Source organism: Scatophagus argus, chromosome 16, assembly GCF_020382885.2.
Source record: "Scatophagus argus isolate fScaArg1 chromosome 16, fScaArg1.pri, whole genome shotgun sequence".
In the NCBI taxonomy this organism is placed as follows: Eukaryota; Metazoa; Chordata; class Actinopteri; family Scatophagidae; genus Scatophagus; species Scatophagus argus.
The window spans coordinates 19,540,907-19,552,622 of record NC_058508.1 but is presented as its reverse complement, the minus strand read 5'-3'; the positions used below and the strand labels follow the sequence as shown (position 1 = coordinate 19,552,622).

At 43.2% G+C, this 11,716-nt stretch overlaps 1 protein-coding gene across 3 annotated transcripts in view; it reads left to right on the top strand.

Annotated features, from left to right (window-relative positions):
- The window catches only part of LOC124072897 (speckle type BTB/POZ protein), a 70,139-nt gene extending 58,423 nt beyond the window's left edge, over nt 1–11,716 (top strand). For all 3 annotated transcript variants that reach the window (XM_046414666.1, XM_046414668.1, XM_046414667.1), the window contains 4 exons: nt 2,225–2,280; nt 4,850–4,972; nt 6,643–6,785; nt 9,989–11,716. In XM_046414666.1, coding sequence (XP_046270622.1) covers nt 2,225–2,280; nt 4,850–4,972; nt 6,643–6,785; nt 9,989–10,133 — 467 coding nt within the window. In that variant the 3' untranslated portion in view covers nt 10,134–11,716. The remainder of the gene's footprint in view (nt 1–2,224; nt 2,281–4,849; nt 4,973–6,642; nt 6,786–9,988) is intronic.

Genomic DNA, 11,716 nt, shown 5'->3' with positions numbered 1-11,716 from the left:
GACTCTTCACAGACAAACAAAATCCCTGTTTTTAATTCTCTGTCGTTTAGATTTATATTTTCTGAAAACAACTCTTCAACTTTTCAACTTGCCTGGTCAGCTTCTGTCGCCTCCCGTGTAAACAAAACAAATTACCTCTTGAGAGAAAGCACGAGTGTATAAAAGTTCTTTTTTTTTTGGAGTATTTTTCTCTTATCCCTGAAAGAAGCCTCACAGCTGAATAGTTGCTTCACCATCCATTCACCTTTTGAGCTTCTGCACCTCAAATCACCCCACTGCTGTGTGGTAAAACATTAGCCTGCCTGCCTGACACTGAACCTGTCACGTCTGTTATCAGGTCATAAGAAAAAAGGAATTAGGTCGCCTGTTACCTAAAAAGATCTTGACAGTTGATTTACCTGAAAACTATAAAGTTAAAGCTGTTGAGATCCAGATTGCTCCTTGAAATTAAAGTTATTAGGAGACCCAGAGGTTGCACCTTGACATTTTGTTTGTGGCCTGACCTTGGAAGCCACAGCTGATCTGAGACACACCTGCGAAAGCTGAATGCTGTGAGACCTGATGGTGTGATACTGCGTTGATGATTTTAGCTACAACCAAAGCAGCAGGTGCTGACCTTACAGCCGCTACTGTTAACTTTTCATTCGCTTATTGGCTTATCCCCACGTTTTGCTATTATTATCAGCATTATACTTATTTGTGACTCATGCAGAGCTGATGGATGACAGTATGTTTCCAAATGAGTAATTAAATGGGCAGCTAGCTCTGCGGTTAATAACTGTAATTATTAAGTACTTAAATTAATTAGCATATCACCGACTTTGACATGATACTTAATAATGTTTTAAAACATTTGTTAAATTTTAATCACTAGTCAATTAAGCATTCATTAGTGAACAATAACCTAAAGTGTTACCCAGTGAGCACATAATCAAAGAAAGCGAACCCCATCAGAAGAGGACAACACTGGACCATGTGTGACTCTTAGTGAAGCTGATATCTAACTGCTGTCTCAGTCCACTGTTGAACAGCAAGCGGGCAGTCGTGTTCAGAGGCGGGCTGAGCTCCCTCTGTGAGCTTCAGCCTCAGCCTGGGACCAAGCTGAGCCCTGTCACGACAAAATGTGTAGGTGCATTAAGCAGAAGCACGGAGACAAGATGTGGCGACCATTTCAGGCATGCAGAATTATCACACAGCCGCGATTTAAAGTACAACACAAGCGGGACTGATTTATGTAATTTGAAGTGCCGTGGTCGAATCGGACAGCAAGCATGACCGGTCTGTGCTGAAGATTAACGTAAACTCTCCAACTGGGTCTGAGTGGTGCTCGGGAAGAGAGAAAACAGACTGTGGCTACCAGTTTAGTGATACAAAACACAAATGTTGAAATGATCCACTTGTCCTTTTTGGTCAATAGCTAAATGTGAGTTTATCTGTCTTTAAAAACGTGCAACAAAATGTGGTTTCAGAAAATCAATAATATGAAATCTGGTTGAAAATTAGATTATAATGACATGATTTGTATTACAAACACAGTTTATTTATTTATTTTACTTTGAGGGACTTTGGAACATAATGAGCAGCTTTCCTTTTTTGCATTTTGTCTCCACTTTACTTCACATGTGTAAATGGAAGCACTGTCTGAACTGTCCTTGCCTCAAGAGGATTTTTATAAGCCGTGCTCAACAGTGTCCTCCGGCATCAAGAGAACAGGATGCTTTTTGGATTTTCAGGGACAAAAAAACGCCGGGTGGAAATCACTTGAAACAAATCTGCTACTTTTAAAAAAATGTGTGTATTTTTGGAAGTAAATAGGAAGTCCTCTATGTTAGCATGATAGGACATCCTACACTGAGTGGCAGCAGGCGGCCTTGTTATCAAAACAGGAAGACGCAGTGTAATTAAAGCATAATGTATCCAATAAACTCCAGTCCGGTCAGCCTATCAACGGTGAATTCCAGCCGAGCACACCTCGCCGGGTCTTCATGAGCCTGTCAACAGGATGGAGCCCCACTCGACTTTTCCACATCATGCAACTCCTGCTGTCACTGCTGTCAATCACGCCGCTCGCTCTCCTCTGGCCCCGTGGCAGGCTGCTAACGGATATCAGAAACCTCACCGTGCATCAACATTACGCACAATAACAAACCTCCCTCCCTCTCTCTCTCTCTCTCTCTCTCCCTCCCTCCCCCCTCTCCCTCTTTTGTTTCTCCCTCCGTCTCAGCTCGCTCGCCGGTGTTCAGTGCCATGTTCGAGCACGAGATGGAAGAGAGTAAGAAGGTGAGTCGAGCACTCGAGTCTGTCGTTCCTGCTCCCTCTGTGGCGAGTCGAATGTCTAAATTGTAATCTTTCTCTCAGTTGCGTCAGGAAGTGGAAGTGCTCACCTCTCAAAACATCCCAGTGTGTCTGCACGTGTTCCTTCATGTCTTGTTGACTGCAACTTTATAATCTGCTGTCTTTTAAAGCCACTATGTGTGGAATTTTTATGTGATTTTGTCATCTTTGAAACAATGCTGAAGGCACAAGCTGACTTTTGTGACAAAATGAAACAGTAGCTGAAAATTAATGCATTCTGTGTTGCCTTCAGCTATTTTTTTTGTTTTTTTTCCTTCTTCTTTGGTTGAAGGTGGGTCTCGGTGTGCAGAGTGTGGTGGTCGGGATGCGATCAGAGCATGTCTCACTCCGGACTTTAGAACTGCAAACTAACTAAACTAAATCAGTTGGTTTTGGTGAACTTTCACACTGATTGATGCCGTTCACTATCAGCACGGCATCTCAACAGTGCTGACCTTTGAGGAGCAGATCCAAAATGGAGGAAGCAAATGCAGCTGGTTAGCTTTTTATTTAACATTGCTCTGTGAGCATACAAAACGCCCCACACAGCTATGAGGCAAACGTCAATGGTACAAATACATTTTTTGGACTGAACTGTGTGAACTTATTGTCGTATCAGCAGCAGAGTGTGACACGAGTAAATGATATGACTGGCGGTGTGTTCCTGGTCACTTAGCCTTTTAGCTTGTTAGCCACAGTAGTTCAGCAAAGCAGTAGAAGAAAAATACTTTGCTGTGCCACCGTGTGGTGTGACTGGGCATTAACTCGCTGGCTGACATGGCAGCACAGATCATTTCTGTGTTTAGCTAATACAGGCTGAAAATATCTGTGTCGCTGTTTGTCAGTTGGATTCGAAATGTTCTCGAATTTGAATTTTTATGTCAAGCTCAATAGAGAACTGGGGGAGAGCAACATGTACATTTCTTTAGACTGCCCTGTGACTGCTCACTTATCATTTATAAATGTACTTTTTTGTGGTTGTTATCGTTAATGTTAAATTTAAGCTAATTTAATTGCTATTCATAAGTACATCTGTGTCTCATTCTGCATGTAAGTCTGTCAGCCCGGCGTGCAGCGTGTGCATCTTTTTATGTGTCCTCTGTGATATTTGCGTGTATGTTTCCATGTTTGTGTGTGCGTGAAGCAGAAAGCCCTCGCACCACAGTCGGATGTTTTCATCCGATAGGAGGTGGTGAGATTGAACCTTGGTGATTTAGCCGTCACGTCAGCGGAATATTGATGCCTGCACGGCTCGAATGGGGAAATTATAAAGCACAGAGCCAGGAAATGCATCTTAATTGCTGTTTAAGTGGGCGTCTTCATCAGAAAGAGGGAGAGATGGTGGGCCACGTCCCCATACGATTCACAGAAAACAGATAGATGGGTTAACACTCCTCTGCAGCACTCTATAGAGGGGAGACAAATGAGCTCATAAAGAAACACTCTAATAGAGGACTGCTCTGTGGATAGAGGGGAGCACACGATGTAACTACAGGAACATCGTCTGTTCATGAGGCACTGATCAGAGCTCCCAATACTGAAGGAAGTCCTGTAAGTTTTTCCTCGGATGACTTCCAGTGCGGTTGTGTGGTGCGATTTTGCCTTTTTTTAATTTCATTAGCACTCCAACACACACTGTCAAAAAGCAGCAGATTAAAATTTGTGAAGTTTCCATCTTCTGCATGTCAAGCAAAGTAGGAAAGCACAAGCTGTGATGAGAAATGTTATTTTTCAATTCTGAGTCTGAGGATAATTTAGAAACAACACGTACGCGCAGATCCTGTGTGCACAAAGCAGCGAGTGGAGGATTCAGGTTATTTGCTTTAAGCTGCATGTGTGTTGACATGCGTTTGTGTGTGTTGTCTGTAGTGCTGTAAAAGGGCATTGGGACACACTGCGCCTCTCAGACTCTCCCTCCATTATTTCTCAGTGTGTTTATGTTGCTGTTGAATGGTCAGAGTTGACACAAACGCACTAAGCTGTTGGTACACCCAGCCTGACCCTGCTAAAACGCCGCTGGTCACCTTGGTGACGATAAAGTGCTGTTATAATTGGTTTACTGCTTTGTTCTGCCTCTCAGTGCGGAGGGGAAGGTTCAGGTTACCGTCACTGTGCCAGCCAGTGATAAAGCCTTCTTTGCTGGCTGCAGGCACTGTCAAGGAATGAATGTTGGGGATTAATTTTCAGGAATCAGCTGAAAAGAATTAAATAAATGTACTAGAAGGTGGTTTTGCTGAAACGTGTTCAGACTGTTCAGGAGGGGTTTTTTCTGCCTTTCTTGGAACTTGGAACTTGTTTTGTATGACTGCGTGGCTGACTGTCCCTGTGTGTCTGCTAAACAAGGTGAGCGAGTTTAATTCAGGTAGGTTTTAGGATATTCACATGAAATGAAAAACACTCGGCTGCTGCGCGTGGTTTTGAAGGATCGTCAAAGCATCTGGCTTTTTCTTCTCTTGCCTTTTATTCCGTTAAACCCTGTGTGTATTCTCCTCTCCTGTCCTCTCCTCCCGTTCAGAACCGTGTGGAGATAAATGACGTGGAGCCAGATGTCTTCAAAGAGATGATGTGCTTCATCTACACAGGCAAGGCCCCCAACCTGGACAAGATGGCTGATGACCTGCTGGCTGCAGCTGACAAGGTACAGGGAGTGGGCATGTGTGTGTGTGTGTGCATGTGTGTGCATTTGTGTGCACCTGTTATTATGCACATTTACACACAGGCCCGATGTGCATAATAATGTTCTCCAAAATGCACCTGAGAAACGCCAAATGCCCCTCAACCCATGAACACACACACTTCCACTCTCACATTTAAGCACCGATCTACCTGTGGGAGGTGCAGAGGTGCACACACTGTTCCTCACGGTTTGTGTCTGTGCTGACGCTGTGTACTCAGTGTTTCCTGCCTGTCCATCCATACGCGTCCTCCACTCCTCTCTTTCTTCCAGTGTTGCTCTCACTGTTTCCCAGTTCCCCGGGAGCTTATTTCATTTGCATTTTGCATATTAATAATATCGAGCCTGTCCTCGTAGAGATGATTTGTATTTATCTAATTTTCAATAGCTCACAGCAGGTGGGTTCAGTTGTGTTTTGACTGAAGCAGCCAGTTATACTCTATTAAGTTGTCCTGTCAGGCTTTTAGCCACAATAGTGGAGTGGCTCTGGGGATGGCAGTGTTGGTCCACGACTAAAACTCACGACTCTCAGTGCTTTTATTGAGATGAAGGATGAAGGATGAGGATGAGGCCTCTGACTCTTCTTCTAGTGCTGCTATGAGGTTGGTGTTTTTGTTTTTAGTGAAATAGGTTATGAAGGAAATTTGCTAATCAGTTTGATAATTTCTTGACTTCAATAAGTAACACGCACACACAGACAGACATGCACATTACCCATCCCCAACACATCCTCATCCTGCTCCATTATTTGGACAAGATTTTAATTTGCCAAAACTTCCCCATCGGCCTCAGCTTTACTTCGTCTTTTGTGTTAATAAGCAAACATTAACAGCATGCTAACAGGCTTAACTAAGAAGGGCAGTGAGGTGAATATTATACTTCTAAAAACATCTGTCTGTATAACGTAGTCCTCGTGTGCATATTAGCTGGCTGACGTTAGCATTTAGAAGAGTCTGCCAGAGGATTTTCAGAGGCCTTTTTTAATCAGTCATTGATTTAATCAGTCAATGAATCATTTAATGTTAGCTTGTCTCAGGAGGATAATATTTATATTTCTTCACTTCACTTACACTTACTTCACTCCTTCATGCTTACGTGCAGAATTGCACTTCCACATTAGTGTTTTCTCTTTAAAGCCAATAAGTTTGGTGGCAGAGAGCTTTTTATTTTGCTTACTAGATGCAGGTAAGACATGTCTTAAATGTCTTAAGAAAAGTCTCATTTAGTGGAAGTTTGTCTGTATGAATGTTAGCAGTGTTCAGAAATACCCCGCTAAATTAAAAAATTGCAATGACGCGAAAACCTCCCCGTAGTCCCTCACGAATCATCCTGAAGTGTTTGAATGAATGTGAGAGAAGATTATTGTTCCTAGCAATTTTATAATCAAACTCAGTGGAAATCATTTTTTACCTCTCAGCTGATCTCATCATCACTCTCCTCAGTCTGCGTAACTGTCACTTTTACTTCTCTTAGCCATATTTTGTTCTTATTCAGTCTAAGCCTCGTTGCCGTTTGCGGTGGAGTAATTCTGTGTTTCTGTGTCATTACACGACTGTCATGACAGCACTGTTTTAAGCAATTCAGTTCACCTGCTGTATCTCCTGCCTCGCTCTCGCTCTCTCCGTCATCTGCAGTATGCTCTGGAGAGGCTGAAGGTGATGTGCGAGGACGCTCTGTGCACGAGTCTGAGTGTGGAGAACGCCGCCGAGATCCTCATCCTCGCCGACCTGCACAGCGCCGACCAGCTCAGGACGCAGGCTGTGGACTTCATCAACTAGTGAGTTACAAGCCTGGACTGACTTCATTCATCTCCAGAACTGCTTCCACACTTACGCAAACGCTTTTTTTTTTTTCGGTTTTACGCACACGCAAGCTTTTCGTCAAATGAATTCATTAATTTTCAGTGGGAGCAATTTCTGTCTCCAGAGGAAATTTAATTTAATCCTCAGATCAGACCATTTTGCTGCTGCTATCATATTGGGCCATTTAGCAATAAAGCTCAGCCGCTGAAGTTAATCATGTTGCAGGCTGAGTGTTTAGGTAAGACGAGAGCTATTAGTATCAATAACTGCTGTTTATGCCCATAGAGAGGTGATTGATCCGCTATTTGGATGCCCGGTTGAAACAAAAAGCTTTCAGCCACCTCCCCTCTGTTTTCTGTATTCTCTGTCTTCTGGTTGGACACATTTTCCATCCCTTTGTTTATTCTTCTGTTCTTTCTTTACAGCTTTACTCCGTCTCCAGGCCTCGTTCCTGCATGATCTCCCTCCCTTTTCTCCAGTTTTCCGTCTCTGCTGTCCTGTGCTTAAGAGCTCATGTGTGCCTAAAGGTGTTCAGTAATGCAGATTTCTTCCCCTAATCCCAGTCATTAATTGTGGTTATGGGCGTTATGACAGTTTAATTTGCGACAGCGTTGTTGTGGTGGTGGGAAAATTGGCCACGGGGGACTCCCGACCAGCAAAGCGTTATCAGCTCTCCTCCTGCGGACACAATGGACGCCAGCAAGAGCAACAAAACAAAAATCAATTTAGAGGGTGAATATAAAAAACAGACGACACGGAGAAACCAATAATCCTCCCCCCACTCAGTAGCACCTCGACCTCTTTTCAGGCCAGTCTTTACAGGCAGCTTACAGTCATTTAGTGGAGACAATAGGAGTCCTCTGTATTCTCCCTCTCTCTCATTTATTTATCCTCTTCAGGGACGTAGTAAAGCCACCCAAACACTCCTAACCATTTTGCTTGTTAAGGAGAGTTTCCTCACTTTTTAAGCCAAACATGAATCTCTAGACTTGAGTAAATTGAGATAAATCACAGTAAGTAGTACACACATGATGTAATGTGAAGGCAGGGTCTTTTAAGGCAGGAAAAAGTAGTGCTTTTGTGAAAGTAGTTTTTGGTGATAATAGTGGTGGTTTTCCTTATGATTACCACTGACTGGAGGTCATAGTTTGGCCTCTCTTTAATTTACCTTCACATCGTTGCTCCTCTCCCTCCTTCGGTCTCCTCCTGTCCTTCTCTGCAGACTTTCATTACTCTCCCTAACCTCCCCATTCTTTTTATTTATCTCTTTGTGCGGTCGCGGCTGGTGTCTCAATCCCTCCTCCTCCTCCTCCTCCTCCTCCTCCTCCTCCCCCTCCACCCCCTCCTACCGTGGCTGCTCTCCTCATGCCCTTTCACTGGCCTGTTTCCTCAGCCTCAGCACACCGGCCATTAGTGTAAGCAGGGGTTCACTTCCTCCACAGAGGAAAGGGTCAGAGGTTGGCTGGGGGTCTGGAGCTGCTGTGTGCGAAGCATATGACCACACACACAATAGCATATAAACACACCCCAGTGCCAAGAGTAGACATGCCAAGACACAAACACATGTGAACGCACATGCACACACGCTGGTTATTTACACACAGTAAAACCTAAAAATGTCATTAAAGGCCACTCAGCGGTGTGCGTGATAGTGCAGCCCAGCACCCTGAGGGTGTCGGGGGGTTGAAGACAGCCACAGGGTCTGCTGGTGGAAACTCACATCTGCAATTAATTACAAGATTTACTCAAAATTGTTTTCTTTTTCTTGCACCCATCTGTTCATCACTGAAGCTCTAAAATCGCACAACCACAGGGAATCCAAAGAGCCTTGAAAAGTATTGTTTGTTTTTAAGAGTGTGAAGATTTCTCATGCCCTAATTTTTCATTAATCATCTCTGCTCTTTCTGTTCCTACACCTCATGTACTGCATGTCCCCTCACATTAATACTCTTCATTAGAAGAGTCGGTTTGGCCGATTAATCTGTGCCACCGTCACCCGGCTCTGATAGCGGTGGAGGCTGTCAAGATCACAGATGGTCCCGATGAATTTAAGAACAGGGTCAGAACTTGTTTGAATGAAAATGTTTCGACCAGGTTTGCGTCTGTGTGAGCTACAGGCAGGCAGGCTGAGCAGAGGCACACAGGGAGAGGATGAAACCTGCCCTTTCACCATATTCACACAAAATCTAAAGGGTTGTGCAAGGGTGTTTTTGCTTTAACCGCCATGAAACAATCAGAAAAAAAGGTTTTTATTTTCTGATTCGCTGTTCTGTTCTCTGTAACCACTGCTGTCTGTCTTCATTCATGGTCTAGCTCACTCAACTTTCAACTGAAGTCTCCCACATTAGGAATTTTAGCACAGTCCTTGAGTAAAGTTGCTCTCTGCCATTGCCACTGTAGTCGACATGTAATCAACTCATTGGTGGCAATTTATGTTGGTAAACAAACAGAAATAGAAAAGAAAAAGAACATAAATATGCATGTGAGTGTAAGTTACTATTGCTCTAACATGGTACTCCCAAGGGTTTCGCAATATAAATCTGAGGGGCTGTGAAATAATTAACAATAGAAGAGAATATAGAAGAAACAAAAAGTTTATTTTTTTCTCACATTTTTTTCTGCCATCGTGTGACATGCTGTAGAGCTTTACCTCCCCCAGAAAACTACTAAGTTGAAACAATGTGTGAAGGCAACATCATTTCTCTTTGCTAATAGTTCCTAGCTGTATGTAATGTGTGAGAAGGCACTACAGGAAGGCATAAGCTATAAAAGGTACAGTATGGTATGGTATGGTATGGTATAGCATGGTATGGTATGACGACACTATGACTCAACAGACTTTCTCGCCACATGCCCACATATTTATGAGCATTGAATGTTGCCTTTTATTTGTGTGGTGTTATTTCTCTCAAAATGACCTTTGGGGTGAAATATTTAAAAATATAAAGTAAATAACAGCTCTGCCAGCTGGTATGACAAATCTTCAATGTCTCAGAGCTGCACTCCACACAGATGGAGTCCTGTAATCCCAAGCTCTTGAGAAACTTGTTAATTTGTGCACTTACTTGCTTGTCCATTTATTTATTTTTTTCCTGAAACATTTTATCCACTTTTCCTGTTCTTTGCATCTCCTTCTTTTTCCTTTTGTCTCTTCTGTCTTCGCCCTCTTCTCTCTCAGTCACGCAGCCGATGTGATGGAGACATCGGCCTGGAAGTCCATGGTGATCTCCCACCCGCACCTGGTGGCGGAGGCCTATCACTCCCTGGCCTCGGCTCAGTGCCCCTTCCTGGGTCCCACGAGAAAACGGCTCAAACAGTCCTAGTGGCGCGAAGAGTCTCTGCTGTCCTCACCCTGCTGTTTTCTGCTCTACCGGCAACCTCACTGCTCCTCCCTCCCAATCCTCCTCTCTCTCTCTCCTGCAGCATCCAGAGACGCCCAGGACTGAAACCCAGGCTAGATATGGCTAAGAGGAGCTGCTCAGCTGGGCAAACCAGAGAATTACAGGACTGGTACCACAGAGGAGTGATTACACGTCTCTGTAGGTGGGGTTGTGGTGATTTCCATAAGGTCTACACCAGGATATTCATGGATTGCAAGCTCAAGGCCTTGCATGTTCCATATATCCTTTGTCTGCGAAGTTGGAATGCTAGAACCATAACCAGTCAGTCACGTAAAGAAGTGATCTTCTGGATCAAAAGGAAAAGTCATTGCTGACTCCCTGTAAATAAAATTTGGATGCGTTTTGTCTTGTACTGTGTTCGAGCCCAAACTGTGCTTACAAAAATACAAGCGAAGAGGATCAACCAACGAGAAAGAAAAAGACTATTGTTCCCATCGTTGATGTGTTGATGTTTTAAACAGTGTTTGTACTTTTTATTTTATTTTATTTTTTTTCCTAGAGCACAAACAAATCTCAGTTTGAATATGAACACGTTTTAATGTTCACTATTTAGTCTGTGCCTTAAACCGGGCAAACGCTGTGCCGAAGTTTTGCTTATTGGTTGTATTTTGGTGAGCCGCTTGAGGAGGGTCACGATTCTGCATTAATTACCCAAATAATAAGATGATTGGTTGGATTTCTGACGTGTTCGTGTGTGGCTGAGTCTGTCGGTATGTAACATACCACTATACTACACTGTGATTCAGACAGACAGAGCGAATTAAAGGTGTTTTCATCACTGTATTTTTATGTGCATTTTAAAATATTGTATTAGAAAAGCTGGAAAAGGAAAACAAACAAACAAAAAAAAAACTAATGGGAATGGAACCACCTTTTGCGAGTAAGTTCTGTCGGCATCTTCCCGGATATTCCCACGAGATTCCCGTTCGCTGAATAATTCCCACGTTCCCTTGTAGGTGGGAGCTCGCTTTGTTCCTTCTTCTTCTTTGAGATTAATTGCTGATGTGCAAGAAGAGTGTTTTTGTTTCTGGTTCCCAACCTTTGCATTACATTTCCTCTACTCTCTTCACTACAGTCGCGTGTGATGTGTCCTAAACCAGCAGCTTCTGATGGAACAGCTTTCTGTGTGGCCTTCTTCACGTGTTCCATGTTTTTCTTCGTTTCTTCTTACTTTCTGTTGATAATAAAATTGCACAGTATTAATAGCGTCCGTCTCTCTTTTCGTCAATGAATGAATTGTCACTGGACAAAATCAGGCTCCATTCTTATATTCACAGTTGGTTTTCAGTCAGCCTGCTCAGTTGAAACATGAAAGTCGAAGGTCCTGGACGTGTGGAAAAGCAGCTTAGAAGATTACTTAAACTGCACAGTGTCTGCCTGGCTTTAAATAAAAATGATCATAATGAAAAAAATCTTTTTACTCACCTGTTACCACAGTTCATTTCCTGTGACTGGAACAATATTTTGGGTTCTGAACCTGTAAAATAAAGGCGTTTTGAATTTTA